The following is a 17,559-nucleotide window of genomic DNA, read 5'->3' as shown; positions in this document are numbered from 1 at the left end:
AAAATTCCCAAAAAAAATCCCATTCAATTTGCAAATTTTTGCAATTGTTGGTAAAATAACAACAACTGCAGTGAAAAAATAAACAGAAACAAAAATACACCTGAAATATCAAATCTATGAGTATTTATGTACCTAACAAGACAAACAACATGATATACATTTATGGGCTTGCGTGTGCATGCTGGTCACCATTAACAGGAGTTTATTTTTTATAAAGAGCTTCTACTTAAGATGATTTTTAGCGAATTATTCATTTATTCAAATTCACCGAAAAAACCCCGTTCCAATGAAAAAACAACTGAAAATTGAAAGCATTAAAGGAACCCCCATATTCCAGTCATAAAACAATTGAATGTATTCATCTAAACTGTTAGTTATTGAGAAATTTAAGAAAAAATATTAATACAATATTATTGTTTAGGAAATCATTAAATACACATTTGTTTATTTATTTTCATGTACATATTGCTCATTTGCTGCAACAACGTCATAATTCAAAAAAAGTCATTTCGAGAAAAACGTCTTTGAATGTTTTATGACATTTTACGATTTCTTAAATAAATTTTCAACAAATCATGCAATTTCTGAAATAAAACCTGATTTAAATAGAAGATACTAATATCTTTCTAATCTGTATTTAGCCCAAATTTGTACTTGTCAAATATAGGAGAAAACATGAATTTTCATTTAGATGTTTACAACTAAAAAACGCTCTCATACAAAAAATAATTGACTTTTTTTAAAACTGATTTTGAGTTATGACGTTGTAGCAGCAAATGAGCGATATGTTTCCATGTTTGCCATTTATGTAAAACTTACTTTTATTTATTTATTTTTACATATTTTAAATAAATAAATAACATTGCACAATTTATGTGTGAATTTTTATAAAATTTTTGTGACTTTTGTGTGTGTTTTTTTTGCAGATGAAACTTTACAACCGTAATTTTGCTGTTGGCGAACGCATCGAATACATGGGTTGGGTGAATGAAGGAGTCATCAATAACAACATTTCATGGCAGAGCTATAAACCACGCTTTTTAGTATTAAAAGGCACCGAAGTGATGCTTTTCGAAACACCACCGGTAAGTAAAACCACAACTACGTAGTATTATTGTAAATTGAAATGTTAAATATTTCTGAAAAATTTATTGTCATATAGGTTGGTATGAATGTTTGTTTGTTTCTCAAATGTAATGGAAAATAAATTTGTTGACCAAATATATTTTGATAGAAATGTAAGAGTTATGAAAACATTTTTACAAATATTTATGTTAAATATTAAATTATATAATACAAATTAAATTTAAAAATTAATTGAAATGGACTTTTACATAGAGTTCGCCCCATTAGCAAAAAACTTTCATCCCTCGATTTAGTTTCAAGCGTGGCTCTTGCTGAATGAAAAGATGTTGGGTCGGACCAAATTAACGGTTTGTGAGATACTAAAAACAGCAATAGGTTCATAGTGGGGAAATTCCGAAAAATATACATATAATTCCACGGCTATAGAGGAGGTGCAATTGAGTTTAGCTATTGAATTTTGACTTTAAACATAAAGGGGATGCGGTTCAGCAAATACAATCAAAGATAAAATTTATTTAATTTGTATCAAAAAAGTATATTGAAACATTGATTATGCCTTAACTATGTTTAAAATTTTGATAAATTAACCGCCCTTAGTCTGGTTTTTAAGTAGCTAATGCGTTTTGTTTTATATGGTTCAGAAATCCTTATTGGAAGAAAAATCATCAAAGAAGATTGGATAATTAAACAACTCCAATTTTTGGGATTTTTGAAAAAAAAATCCTTAAAAAAGATTTATAGACAAACATTTTATTGCATTTTATATATTTAAATATTTAAATTAAAAAAAAAATTAGCTAACATTTTTTGTACTTTTTATTTTTGCTAAAAATCTTCTTTGATGATTTTTCTTCCAACTTTGACACTTCTGAACTTTGACACTTAATAGCGGCCATATTGTTGAAGATATATCTTTCGAATTGGACGAATATAAATCCTTTCATCAATATGTGCAAATGATAAAATTGTTTTATCAGAATGAGTGTTCTGTTCGGGAAACGTTCCGCGCACTTCTCCCATTTGACGGTGAGGCCTATTTCTCGATGAATGGGTTAAACGATCCAAGAGCATCCAACGGCGCTACATGCCACCACACAGCTCACACATGGTCATTAGGGATATAACTTTTGACATTTTTTGCAAATATGCAAATTGGCATAGCATAGTCGAATAGAGCATTAAAAAATATGAAATATGAAAAAATATGATTTTATCGCGGTTGTTAAAAAAGTTCACGCACCAAACTCAATAAAGTTTTTCATTCAATTTTTTCAATTATTTTGAAAAACAATATATTTTATTTTAATAATAACTGCGGACATACTTCAAAAGATAATTTTTAAACAAGGGAAGTATCCCTCACACAAAAAAAATATGAAATTATTTAAATAATTTTTCACAAAAAAAAAAATTTGGTTTATTTTAGAAATTGGTGTTGGTTCGTGATGTTTTTGATTCCAAAATTATTTTCATTACTAATACAACATTGGCCATCACGTGGTGGTATGCCAAAAATTTTGCCAAAATTAGTTATATACCTAATGGTCATCTCACGTGTAGGTTATATGAACTGGCCACCTAAATCGTGCGATTTACCCCGTTGTATTTTTCTTGTTGAGTTTACTTAAGTCGCCGAATAACGCAAAAGCCACAGCCAACGTAATTATCATTACTATTTGAAACAATTTTCAAACAGATCCATCTACTTGTTAAAATTTTAAATTTATATGTATGTACTTATGACTATTATTTCAAAATCAACTACATACAGTACATACTCGTATAAGCAATATTTATTCATTCATCATATAAATATTAAGTATACGCACCATTTAAAATTACTTAGATACATGAGGGATTTAATGTCAAGTGAACCAACTTTTGAAATCCATGTCTTCCGATCGGTATGAAATTAGTTAGTCCTATTGTATAGTAATTCAGACACAATCTTTTAACAAGATTGGTCAAGAACTCTCTGAGTTGTATGTCTTGAAAATTTAGATTTTGCGCAAAAAAGTCACAAATTTTATGTTTTGAGTTACAAGACATTTATTTTGATTGATATCCAACTCGCATCCAATTAAGTGACCAAAAAAGGAAATAATTTAAGCTTTCTTTAGAGCCTTTATTCTCAAATAAAGGCTCCATTTTGAAAAAAAAAAGTAAAAAAAGTTTTTGATTTTGGAAAAATAGGTAATAAGTTACATGGATAAGAAAAATCACATATTTGGTCAACATGTACTTTGTATTTTTTTTTTTGTCTCCGAAATGGGACTAACCTTGGTGCAAATTTCTTCCCGATCGGAAGACATTGATTTCACTTGACATACAGAATCATACAGACCCATCAGTCTATTGTCTAATATATCAAAGCTATTTGAGAAGATACTTATGAACAAGTTGTACCCGATGTTAACTGAAAACAATTGTATTCCGAATCATCAATTTGGATTTAGAAGAGAACACAGTACTATCGAACAAACCCATAGACTTGTAAATATGGTGTGAAAAGCGTTTGAAGAAACGAAATACTGTTCCGCACTCTTCATCGACATCTCTGAAGCGTTTAATAAGGTATGGCATGCTGGATTAATATACAAATTGAGTCAAAATTTACCCGCAAAGACACATAAGCTGTTGGAAAGCTATTTAACTGGTCGAACATTTAAGGTTAAACAGGGAAACTTTTTAAGTACTGCACAACCCATTGAAGCTGGAGTCCCCCAAGGCAGTATCATGGGACCTTTTTTATATTTGATATATTCCTCTGATATGCCAACTAACAATCGCACTCATACATCAACATTTGCTGATGATACTGCTATTCTAAGCATTAATGAAAACCCTCAAGAAGCGTCTCGTTACTTACAAAACCACATATTTGAATTAGAAAAATGGTTAAAACTATGGAAAATTAAAGTCAACGAGCAAAAATATACACACATAACATTTACATTGCGTAGAGAATCATGCCCCCTATTCATATCAATAACCAAACAATAATTCAACAATCGGAAGTGAAATACCTCGGAATACATCTCGATCGTCGCCTTACATGGAAAAGTCATATAGATGCAAAGTTGACTCAAATGAAATTGAAATCAATTCAAATTAATTGGCTTATTGGCAGAAACTCTACGCTTAGTTTAGATTGTAAACTTCTACTTTATAACATGATCATAAAACCGATAAGGTGTTATGGCATACAGTTATGGGGCACGGTCTCAGCGTCAAATGTAGAAAAGATCCAAAGACGCCAAAACAAGTTTCTAAGAATGATCACAGTTGCACCCTGGAATATCAAAGACGCGAATATACACAAAGATCTAAACGTGCCCATTGTAAAAACTGAAATCTCGAAAAATGTACAAAAATATTTAAAAAAAAAATGAAGTTCACCCAAACCCGCTGGCCCGCAACATATTAGATAACCGTGGTCACACTCGAGTAAGAAGGAGGGACACAGCAGACCTAATCTAGAAGGAAGAATGCCAATTTAACCAAAACTACTATGAATAAAAAATTTGTTCGTCCGGCACTGGCTGGACTGATTAAATAATAATTATTAGATATAAGATTTGAAACACTTATTGTTAGTTCATTAAATAATGAAGATACAATAAATACAAAAAACAAAACTTGACATGAAATCCCCCATATGTATAATTCAGCACATTCCATCAAGAACACAGGCTGTGTACGTAGAATTTCCAGTTGTCTCTGTCCGTTGCTATATGTCTCAGTTCGTTGAAAGATTTCCCCGTTTCGTTGAGAATTGTTGTAGGCCACCAAATGTTCATCTTTGTCGAAAACACTTATTGGTATAGGTGTCAGAACCAAACTGCAAAATACTCCCCACACATGCATTATATTTATATACTTTACTTTTAGCAGAGAGAGCGCTTGATTTCCATATGATAGAAGATGTTATCCTAGGTTTGTATTGGCGTGTTGTTGAGTTTAAAGCATGGCGGTCGTCCGGATCAATGTTATTTATATTTTCAAACAAAAAATCATTGTGCGGTAACGATCTCCATTGACCATAACGACTGATGATGACTGATTTTTCTTTTAAATGCATTTCTATTTTACTGCATATTTAATTTTCTTTTGGATACATTTTTATAGTAGTGTACATTGCACATTAGACCGTACCTCAAAAAAATACCCGTACACCCCCTAATATAATGTATTTCTGCATGACAGTTACGAACAATTTCTTTTTTTTTGTCTCAAGAAGACCAATGTTTTGCTCTAAGGTCCATAGACCTCAACTATGCCGTTCTAGTATTTATCTACCAAATCTTTGTTCCTAACACCCTAATGTCAGAAAATTAATGCCTGCAAGAAATCATTAAACTTTTGCTAACGATGTACAAAATTCAATAATACCTGCAGAACTGTCTGCATTTACCGTCGGCTGTAAACATATGATGTAACGAAATCGTGTCTTTTTGGCAAAGATAATTCGACAGAATTTGGTATAATCTTTTCTATTGCTCCAAGGACGAAGTCTATTGAATTTGGTTAGAATCGGGCCATTATTTCTCCTAGCCCCCATATAGTTGCCTTATCTGAAAATAGTGAAATTTAGTGCATGAAAATCCTTGCATTGGTAATAAGTCTATAGGGCCTGTTGTGGATTGGTCTCACTCCATATTTTTTTATTAGCAAACCCTACTAACCCCATAAAAACTAGACCGAACTAACACCGATTCGCGCAACATCTATAAGTTGCGCGAATCGGTGACTGATTTTCAATTTGGATAATTTGATGGCGTTGTTCAAGCGTCGATTTATTCATGATAATTTTCCAGAGCATACTGATCATAAATGTCAAAAAGTGAGCGCAGTATGTCAGTTAACACTTTCGTAAATTATATCGGGCTTTAAAAAACACCCTTTATATACATGTAGTGATTTAAAATACTAAATTCTAGCACTTCACTATTTACTAAAGTTGTCAATTATTCTATATTAATCGAATAAAAGTCCATATTTTTTTGATTCGTCTAGTGAACGATTAATTTCTCAAATTCGCTTTGAGTTTTTGAATATTATTTTTAGATCCCACAAAACATACATATTGGATCCTTGTGAGACTTGAAGACTATTTAGCTATGTTCGTCGGTTTGTCTGTCTTGGAAGGAAACTATTCCTTTTATCAAGCAATTGTTTTATTAATTTTTTTTACAATATTTTTTATTTAGACAACAAAAATTTATTTTTCTTGGTTATAAAATGTTTATTACATTGAATTAAGTTTTCTGCATATTTGTGCATATTTCATACCCTTCATGAGCTAAAAAAAATCAGAAAAAATTCTCAAAAATCTATATGACTTAAAAGATTTTTGAGAATTCATTTTATTTGTGAAAAGTAAAAAATTTCCTTTATAATATTCAAATTACTTTCACATCACGCTAAAGTTGATTTCTTTGGAACAAATATAAGAAAAATCAGAAAAACCCTTCAAAGGTAAAAGAAAAATTTGGAGAAATTGTATTGTATAAAAATGAAAATTATTATAATTGGAATTGGCAACAACACCCACCTATTTGTAGCCCCTACAAACAGTGCCACCCTAATACGTATATTTTAATTGCCATAACATTGACGGAAATGGTTGTCATACATTCATTTTCCATTTGTTCATTTTATGGGGAAATTGCTTTTATAAATACATTGCTGCACAGTCATATAACTGCAATACATACACCTGTGTATTACTTACACTTGCACTCCATCTGTACAACACTGTTATTTGCAAATACTCGTAGTTCACAAAATGAAAATTGCCTGGAAATAACCTGTGCACACACAATGTCACATCATGTACTCACATATGATACGCAATATGTAGTAGATGCACCAACACAATTTTTCTGAAAATGAAATTCAGGAAAATTTTAATTTTTCGATTAATTGCATTTACATTTTTCACAATATGTTGAATATTAAAATAATTTCTGTGTAAATTATTAAAATTCCCGTGAAAAAAACATAACACTTTTATGCATAACACAAATTTTTGCTTGAATAATTCGAAAATATTGTAAAACTGACATGTACCTTTTCATTTAATATTTTTTTAGTTTACTATTACTTACGATGTATATAGGTATTTACATTGGAATGACTCACAGAAAAATATTTGCTGTTATTCCCTTCAAAATAACCTTGGTTATTGTGATATCCAATTAGATTTAATTATGAACTTAATAATGAAAATTTTCAAAGAAATATGCTTAAAAAGTCATGTGAAATATTTTTAAAATTGTACTGTAGTTCCAATCCGTAATCCAGCTGGACAAAATTATTAATTATTATTAACTTTGTCTCTTGATAATAAAGCGAAATAAAATTAAAATAGTTTTTTTTAAACTTCGCTCATATTCTTGTTTCCAAATTTCTAAATAGAAACACATACTATAAATCTAATATAGCCATTAAAATAAGCTTTTGTTTAATGCCTGTTTTACATAATTTATCCTCAAAAACATCCTGTTTTAGTCCTTTAAAACTGAATTAAAATAAAAACAAGTAAGAGAGCTACATTCGACTGTGCCGAATCTTATATACCCTTCACCAAATTATACTTTAAATTAAATTTTTTTAAATATTTTTAGGTAAACAAAATTTTGTTTTTTTTAATTTTTTTCAAATTTTTTTTTTTCGAAATGGTATGTTTTTTAATTTTTTTTAAAAAGTTTTTTATAAATTTTTTTTTAATTTTTAAAAAAAAAAATTGTTGGTTAAAGAATTTATGGCGAAAAAATTTTTTTGATGAAAAAAAAAATTCGGGTTAAAATATATTTTTCCCGATTTTGACCCATTATAGGTCCTACTTACCATAGCCTTTTATAGATCTTTGCAATGGACTTTGAAATATCAATCATTAGATATCCATATTGTCTACATTAATACCTTAGTAATCCAGATATAGATCAAAAATAGGCCAAAAATCGATGTTGTTTCCAAATCAAAATCTAGGTGGACAAAATTATGAAAATCGGTATCTTCAGAATTTGGAAAAACTAAGTTTTTTCGGAAGCTGACAATCTGCTCTCCTCCAATACAAATGGGTATTTCAATTGGACATTTCGTTTTCTCGACAGAAGCGCCAGAAGTTCTACAAATTTTGAATCATATTTTCGTTATTTTTTTAAATATTTTACTGCTTTACTAAATTAGATATATCTCAGTTGTTTTACCATATAGAAATTCATACTTTAAAACATAGATAAACATTTATATAGGCTTTTATTAAGTGTACATCTTATATTTATGGGCCTCTCCATTTTCCAGTTATAGTCCTTTAAACTTGGTTCTCAAATATACTGATATTTTGTTTTCTAAGAATGTTATATAGCTTGCAAAAACAAAAGACCGTCGAAGCCCGTCCAATGACTATATACATCATTTAAAGAAACTTCTGGGGAATGTCTTTGTAAAAAAATTGTAGCCGCCAGCACCCGCCGAAATTTTTAGAAATATTTCTTTATTTATTTTTGATTTTTATATATCTAGACCCTACTGTAACTTGAAATATAGTAAATACAAATTTTTTAAAGAATTTTTTTTTGAATTTTTTTAAATTTATTAGTGAAAAGAAATTTGTGACAAAAAAAATTTTTTTGGTAAAAAAAAAATTCAGGTTAAAAAATATTTTTCCCGATTTTGACCCATTGTAGGTCCAAATTCGTTGTAATAGACTTTGAAAAATCTAACATTAGATGGGGTGGTCTAGATTTGAATTTGAAACCATTGAGAGAAAATATAAATATTTTCAAAAACTTTAAAAAGAAATTCCTTTTTAAAAACGATCCACCACGATCATGGATGGTTATAATTAGTCCCTTTATGTAAAATATCATAAAATATATAAAATTTTATTTTGACGAGTTAACAAAAACAATTTTTCATCACCATATTAATTGAGTCGTTCCATTTTTAATATTTTAATATGTAAGTAAGAGATTAAATTTATATGAGAAATTTTAATGATGAATATAAAGAAAATATTTAAATATTAATATGTAAAATGTAAAATTATATTTATGTAACAACAGGGATAACTTCGGGATATATTCATTAATTTTACTTTTCATGTTTCAATGAAATGTACTAGAGATAATTATTATGTATTGCAAGATTTTTTATATATTTTCAAAATATTACGTTTTAACAATTGAAGAGAAACGTGAATAAGGACTCATAAACCATTTAAGCAATTTTACATTAGACAATAATAATGTTATAAAACTTGTAAACTTTTTTTATGGTATCATTTATTAACATGTGCCAAGTCTAAATAATTTCTATTCACTTGCAAGAACTTATCAAGAAATTTAGAACTTTTCGAAGATCCCCAAGTCTAAATCAAATGCTGAAAATTTGACAACGTTCAGAGTTTGCAAATTTTTTTTGAAGTTTCAAATTTTGGATCAAAAATAAATAATTTTGAAAAAAATCCAATTAGAAATAGTTTTTGTATTTAATTTCTATGGGTAAAGATGTTTAAATATAATATATAAAAATTAGCTGGCTTTAATAACCCATGATAATATGCACCAAAAAATATTGTTTAATTTCATGCATATGGGCAATTCCATATCATCGAACGTGACATTTGTACGCCTATAGAGTGGAATAGAATCTGCAAAAATAAAAGTATCTGAAAGAGAATCTATATTTTAAAAAAATAATAAAATCTTTCGAAAATTGTTGTCTAAAATATCGCGCGAAATAAGGTTATATCATACGTGACATAAAACAGAAGTAATTTTGAGGTACATGTAGAAATATACGAAAATTTGCAAATCATAAGAAGCGTTATGTTTCTTTTAATTTCTTACAATAAACTAAATATTTTTTCCTTTACAATCCTTCATATTTAAATAAAAACAATTTTTTAATGATGTTATAATAAATAAAATTTAATATCGTATGTGACATACCGTACGTGACAGATTTTTCTCTTATAGTAAAACAATAAACATATATTCTGTAATTATATGTAAACAAAAACTAAAAAATAAATAGATAAAATATATTCTTTTTCAATAAACAATTTGATAATAGCAAACCAATAATCAGATTCAAATTCATTTCATACTACATCCTAATTGGGAGCTTAGGTTTCGCCGCCATTTTAGCATAATGCATACGAATCAAATTAAAAAATTAAATAGAGTCAGTTTAAACTATTATTTTTGAACTCAAAATTTTGTAATAAGCTCTAAACACTTTCACATAGTAACATTTTAGTGTTTTACCCTATTCAAATCATCTTGAAAAAAAGTGTCAAGGTTTTTTTTGTTTTTTCAGTCGTGGTTGTCATTCTGGAATTGCTCTATATAATTTATGGAATTGCCACTTATTTCAAATCCCAAAATTTACATTTCCAAAATTTTTTTAAACGAAATTTCAAAAAATTCAATAAATTGTTTTCGATTCTAATATATATGTCTTAGAGCAGCCAATTTTTATTTTACACTTATTTACGTTTAGTTTTCTTTCAGAAACATAAACAAAATATATACAATCCCGATGAAATTTTGGTTCTATAAGAAAAATGTGTCAATATAAATAACTCTTGAACTAAAATTAAATATTTTCGAGACCTATCTAATTTGAATAAGAATTGAAGAATTGAAACTGCAGGCATGAAGTGAACAGCTTAATGTACGAAATTTCATTAAGATATCTTCAATCACTATCTACCGAATTGTTTCCAAAATAAAAAGTAACAATATATAAAAATGAGAGAATTCACTTAATTGTGAATAAATTCGAAAAAAAATCAATCATTTTTTATGATCGATATCTCATTTTGTTCCTATTACATGGGGCTTTACGACAAAGTAATAAATCTAAACAATATCTGCCGTTTTCGATTTTTCATAATTTTTTTTAAAACAAAAAAATTTGCTATTTTCATGTAAAAAATATATTTTTTGCTTCAGTTTGTTATTGTAACTCCGAAACTACTGAGTCGATTAAAACGCAGTATATATGTGCAAATTTGTACATAGCATGGGAAAAATGTTTTCAAAATTCAATCGTACAAAAGAAGAATATTAACTACTCAATTTATGTATATCAAACAAAGTACTAATTGTCAATAAATTCGAAAAGAATCAATCGGTTTTTATGATCGATATCTCATTTTGTTGCTATTATATGTGGGTTTGCGATAAACCAATAAATCTGAACATTTTCTGCCGTTTTCGTTATTTTATGAGTTTTTAAAACACAAAAATTAGCTATTTTCACGTAAAAAATATATTTATACCCTACACCACCAAAGTGGGGAGGTTAAAATGCGTTTGTGCACATGTTTGTAACGCCCAAAAATATTAGTATACCGATCGAATCACTTTCTGAGTCGATTAAACGATGACCGTCCGTCTGGCTGGTCGGCTGGCTGTCCATGTAAATCTTGTGGGCAGAGTACAGGTCGCAATTTTGAAGATATTTCGATCAAATTTGGTACATATTATTTACTTGGAAGCAATAATAGACTATATAGTGTTTCTTAACTTGGACCACAAAGGGATAAAAGAGGGCAAAATTTGTACCACCCATACAAAGTAAATAGTTATTTTCGAATATCTGCAGAACTAAAATTGTGACTATCTTCAAACTTTATACGAATCAACGAATACTTGGTTTGACTGAAAATGGGCGGTATTAAATTAGTGGGCGTGGCACCTACCATATAAAGTAAATAGTTATTTTCGAATATCTGGAGAACTGTAAATGGGAAAGGCTTCAAACTTCATATGAGTTAATTTCTTATCAGTACAAGAAGTTAGTAAAAAAAAATGGGAAGGATCGGAACTCGGGGTGAGTCACCTCCCATACAAAGTAATTAGCTATTTCTAAATATCTTGAGATCTATAATTACTAGATTCTTCCAACTTTGTCCGAATAGCTCTCTTATCATTTTTCATAGAATAGCTGAAAATGTTAGGGAGTGGATAAGTGGGCGTGGAACATCCCATACAAAGTATATAGTATTTTCGAATATCTGCAGAACTATTATTGCGACAGCCTTCAAACTTTTTACGAATCAATTTTTTATCAGTACATTAAGTTTATCCGAAAATGGGACGGATGGGAATAAGGGGTGTGGCACCCCTTCTTAATTTCTGGCATAACAGGACACTGCCATCAACGTAATTTACACAAAATTTAAAGACTCTTACAATTAGATTCACTTGATATTCGAATATTTATATATTTTATATACAAAATAACTCATTTGAAGCATTACTTTAACTATTATAATAAATAGCTTTCATATCATTATAAGGAGTCTGACTAAAAATAGGCGAATGTCTTAAAAAAAAGCTTCAAGATTTTTTAAAATCACAAGTTATTTTTTATACCTTCAACGGCATAGTATGCAATTAATCACAAACAAGAAATTCCGGTATTAATTATATTCATTTATTTGCTTATAAAATCTTTTCACATTTTTTTTATTTTACTTCGACAGGGATAGCGAAGCGCACCGGGTCAAGCTAGTACATATATAAATTAAACATTTATGACCGATAAATTCCAATTTCGGGAGGACATTTGTATGGGACATTTGTCCGTCTGGCTGGTCGGCTGGCTGTCTATGTAAACCTTGTGAGCAGAGTACAGGTCGCAATTTTGATGATATTTCGATATTTTTCGGCCCAAGGACTAAGCCCATTTAAACTGGCTGAAATCGGTCCATTATTTCACCTAGCCCCCATACAAATGTCCTTCCGAAATTTGACTTTATCAGTCATACATTTTTAATTTACATATGAATCTCCACAAATTCCGTTCTAAATAAGTTTTATATATACAAAATGCATGTCACCAAATTTTGATAAGATCGGTTCATAATTAGTCATAGCTCCCATATAGACCCGCTTCCGAAAATTCATGGTGATCGGTCCATAATTGATCATAACTCCCATATAAAACCCACTTCCGAAAATATAAATTATTGACATTTTAAAAGAAAAATGTTTTTGCTCTTTTACTTAGTGTAGGGTATTATATGGTCAGGCTTGAAACTACTGTGCCGATTAAAACGCAATATATAAACAGATTAAATGTAAATTTAAACTTTTCTAAGTTTACTTTAATAATATCGGAGTTATCATAAATTATGTGGAGAAACACAATTTTAGAAAAAAAAATTTAAAAAAAATCCTATACATAGAATTCAAAAATTTTAACATTTTTGTACTTAGGTAACCATGATGCATCAAATCTATATAGTGGTTATTGTAGCCTTTTTTGCTGTTGACCTGTGTTTGTAATTTTTGTAATTTGTTATTTGAAATTTTATCAGAAATATGACTGATATTTTTTTAAAATTTCAAAAACTGAAACAACCAAAAAAATGCTTTTAAAAATTAAAAAAAAAATTAAGACAAATATTGGGAAAAAATTTTTTTTAAATATATTTAAAAATAATTTCGAAAAAAATGTTTGGTGAAGGGTATATTAGATTCGGCACAGCCGAATATAGCTCTCTTACTTGTTTATTACATTACATTTAAAAATATATCATGTATTTAATCTCGAGAACGTGCTAATTATAACTACAATAATTTTTTATTTTATTAATTAATAATAGAATAAGGACATGCTAAAAATTCGTAGCAAAAAAATAAATAAATAGATTATATGAGAAAAATGCCTTAAATACTAATCCGATTATTTGTATTGTTCTAAGCTAATTTGTTTTATCTACAAAATAGTAATTTATATGTAAATAAAGTACAAAACTATCAGCTGGATTAGACGTAAAAAACAAGCAAAAAATTAAAATTGTAAAATAGCTGGAATAAACCTTTAGAAAGTTGTTAACAAAATAATCAATAATAAATGTATAAAATGTATAATTTGTTTAAATATTTAGCGTTATCACAAGAACACTTTTTCAATTTTTATAAATTTTTTTGCTGCAATAATCAATAATATTTATTTATTTATGTATATTGCAAATACGAATATTTGTACATTTTGCCACAAACCAATATCAATTTATTTTACCTTTTTCCTTTGCAGATCCTTTTTTTCTTTTGCTTTCATTGCTTTTGACATACTTCAAAATTAAACTTGTTTTATTTGTATTGCCATCATAAAATTTGCAATGAACGTTTTTTGTTATGTATTCAACTCAAATGTCAAACATTTCAGTTTATTTTATTGAAGCAATGAATAAATATAAATTTATAGCTAATATTGCAAATAGATTAACTACCTAAAACATAAAGTTGTGAGAAGTGATAAAATATTTTACATTGTTTTTTATTAAATAAAATGAAATAAAATAAAATAAAATTAAATAAACAAATCTTGAAATTGGTGCAGTTTATAATTAGAAATTTGGATATTGAAACACAAAAAATTAATTAAAATAAAATTTAACAAAATGTGAAAAATTATGTTATTATTTAGTATTTCTACAAATTGTTTGAGAAACTTTATTTTTAATGCAAATAGCTTTTAGTCAGTGAAGTTCTAATTCTTTAAAATCTCAAAAAATCTGAAAATGGAGTTAATCATTTTACCAAATAATACATCCAAGTATGAGCTATTTCCACAAATATTTTAAGAAAACTTTTTTGAACTCAAATCTGTAGGAAAGGACCAATTTCTTAAAATCTAAAAAAATGATAAAGTGCAGTTAATCACTTTGGCAATTAAATTATACAAATGTCTTTCATCTACAAAGAATTTCTACTTTGTGTAGAAAAAGCGCAATAACAAATTAAAGTATTCAACAAACACAACATACATACTTAGTTATTTATTTATTTGATCTTTTATATTATTTTTACGTTGCACAAGCATTAGGAAATATCCTTAACAACTTATTTATATGTACGTCTCAATAGTACTCGTCTCAATCATATTACATACTTGTTTAATATGTCTAGAACTGTCATTTCTATCAATCTTTATGGAATGCTAGATGGATTGGATTGTATGTACGCGATATTATCCATATGAATAAATTAAAATTATTTCATGAATTCCACCAAAGTATACAGAGGAAATACAAGTTTTTGACCATGACTCTATTTCCAAAAAAAATAAAAGAAAAATGCTCTTAAAAGAAGAAAATAAAATAAAGCCGAGAATCCGGGAAAGACGATTTTACGAGCCGGAAATTATGCTTGAACGCTACAAAAGAATACCATTTTTGCACCGAATCATTCCTTGTCATGAAAACTGCATCCAATACGACAACCCGAAGCGCCATAGATTGTATGTGAAGCCCCACCAATCAGACGAAGCCAAATATACACGGTCATTTCATTTCAGCCCATTGTGGAGAACTATTTCAAAATTCAGTTACAAATGTTGAATTAACTGCTCTTGTAACCGAAATTAAAGCTTTAAAAAAAATATATTTTTTTTTATTTCTAAAAACCGACATCAGCTTATAAAAACGAATATGGAGATTTCATGTCAAGTGAACCAACCAACTTTTGAAATTGAATCCTTCCGATCTGAATGAAATTTGCACCAAGGTTAGTCCTATTGGATAGTAATTCGGACACAATTTTTCAACAAGATGGGATAGATATCCAACTCGCATTCCACTATGCAACCAAAAAGCTCTTCAAGAAAAATACCTAACTAAGCTTTATTTTGAGAAAAAAATTCAAAAGTTAAGTTTTTGATTTTGGAAAAAAAATCAAATTTTTTTTATTTTTTCTTTCTTTTGATTTTGGATGAAAAAACACACCTGTTTGACCAAAATGTCAGAGAGTTCTTGACCGATCTTGTTGAAAAATTGGACTAACAAGACATCGATTTCAAAAGATGGTTCACTTGACATGAAATGCCCCATAAATAAATAAATTTAAAGCCCTAGTAATATAGCTTGATTTTTAAAAAAATTTGGTAATTACATCAGTTGAGAGCGTAATAGTCAAAATTTTCTACGTCCACCTTTACGCCAAATTTTCTGACGACGCTTTTAATCAAGAGTTGCGAAGTGAAAGATTATATGATTGCGATGTCTTGAGGGAATCAGTTCGAACAAACGTTCTACTGTTAGGTTAGGTTACGTGGGTTGCTCGCAATTTAGCGAGTTCACTCGGAGGCCGTGTGGCTCATTGTAGTACCCTTAGAAATACTATTCCTTTATGCTGAAATTTCGTACATAAAGTGAGAATAGTTTCCCTCCATAATTTCGTTGACTATGTGATTCCTGTGGTCCCCGTGGGAAGCAACCGGTACTTCTAATAAATCTGATCATATTTACTAGTGACACATCTCTGAGACAGTCCATATCATAGAAAAGAGCTCTACCAAGATGCAGTAGTCTATGCTCTTGTAAGGCTGGGCATTCACATAGAAGGTGCTGTACCGATTCCTCCTCCTCTTCATCTAAACAACTTCTACAATAGCTATAACGTGGGTAGCCCATATGTTCCGACATATGTCCAATCATACAGTGCCCAGTAATTATACCCGTAAGAAGCCTAATCGAATTCCTGCTAAGAGACAAAAGAGTTCTAGTCCTCTGTCAGATTGGGCCAGAGCATTCTGGATATTCCACAAGTGATGATATTTGACCACCTGAGTTCCGTCTCGCTCAAAGCCCATTCATCTATCAATTTCGATACGGTCACCAGGGGAGTGTGAATATCCCTTTGCGCTAGAGATACGTCCAGGGACGAACCGTTGGTTGCGAACGTTCTACTGTTGAATCGACAACAAAAATTTATGAAAGATGGAATTGAAGGATTTTTTTGGGCGTTGATTTTGTCAACGATATGCTCGCAAAATTATATTGCACTTGCTTAATCAGGAATTGCAGCTACATTATTGGAAGGCCATCGAACTGCTCATTCAGCACTCAAGTTGCCATTGAACAAGCAAAAATGTGAATATCCAACATGTAACATTTCCAAGAACAGTGCGATGACCAACATTTTGTAGCAAAGCAAACTGATCGTTTCATGATATTTCCGCGGTCAACACCAGCCGATCATCCGCCAGTCATTCGTTTTGTGGAAACACATCAAGAAAGTAAAATTGACTGTGAGCATGCGTATCAAGCTGCAGAACGATCAATCTGGAAAAGTTTTTTTTTTCAAATAATTGCTGGACATTGGCAACGGCAAAATCCCGATTGACATTTTCACCGGCTGCATTCCCGTCGCTTTCTGCCAGTTCACCGAAACAAAATTCGAACAAAATTTCAAAATTGGTTGAGGTAATGTGCTATATTGTCTGCGGAAAACATTGATGTCGTCGATTTGAATTTTAAATTTCAAAGTGAAATTGCTGTGTAATTTATGACGTACAAATTGGCTAAAAAAAAACTGATAAATAACGTCATCGAAGCAACAATACTTAAAGTACAAAGGAGAAGACGTTTTGATACCACGACTCCCAATGGCTCCGATCGACATGCCATTCGATTTTAAACGTTTGCAGTTTCCGGTACGGTAT

At 29.6% G+C, this 17,559-nt stretch overlaps 1 protein-coding gene across 1 annotated transcript in view; it reads left to right on the top strand.

Annotated features, from left to right (window-relative positions):
* Positions 1-17,559, top strand: part of Syn2 (Syntrophin-like 2) — a 229,859-nt gene that overhangs the window by 172,263 nt on the left and 40,037 nt on the right. Inside the window, exon 7 of the mRNA XM_065511233.1 lies at positions 927-1,085. Within this exon, the coding sequence (XP_065367305.1) occupies positions 927-1,085 (159 nt within the window). The remainder of the gene's footprint in view (positions 1-926; positions 1,086-17,559) is intronic.

Source organism: Calliphora vicina, chromosome 5 (genome assembly GCF_958450345.1).
Source record: "Calliphora vicina chromosome 5, idCalVici1.1, whole genome shotgun sequence".
Lineage (NCBI taxonomy): Eukaryota > Metazoa > Arthropoda > Insecta > Diptera > Calliphoridae > Calliphora > Calliphora vicina.
This window is presented reverse-complemented; position numbering and strand designations above follow the sequence as displayed.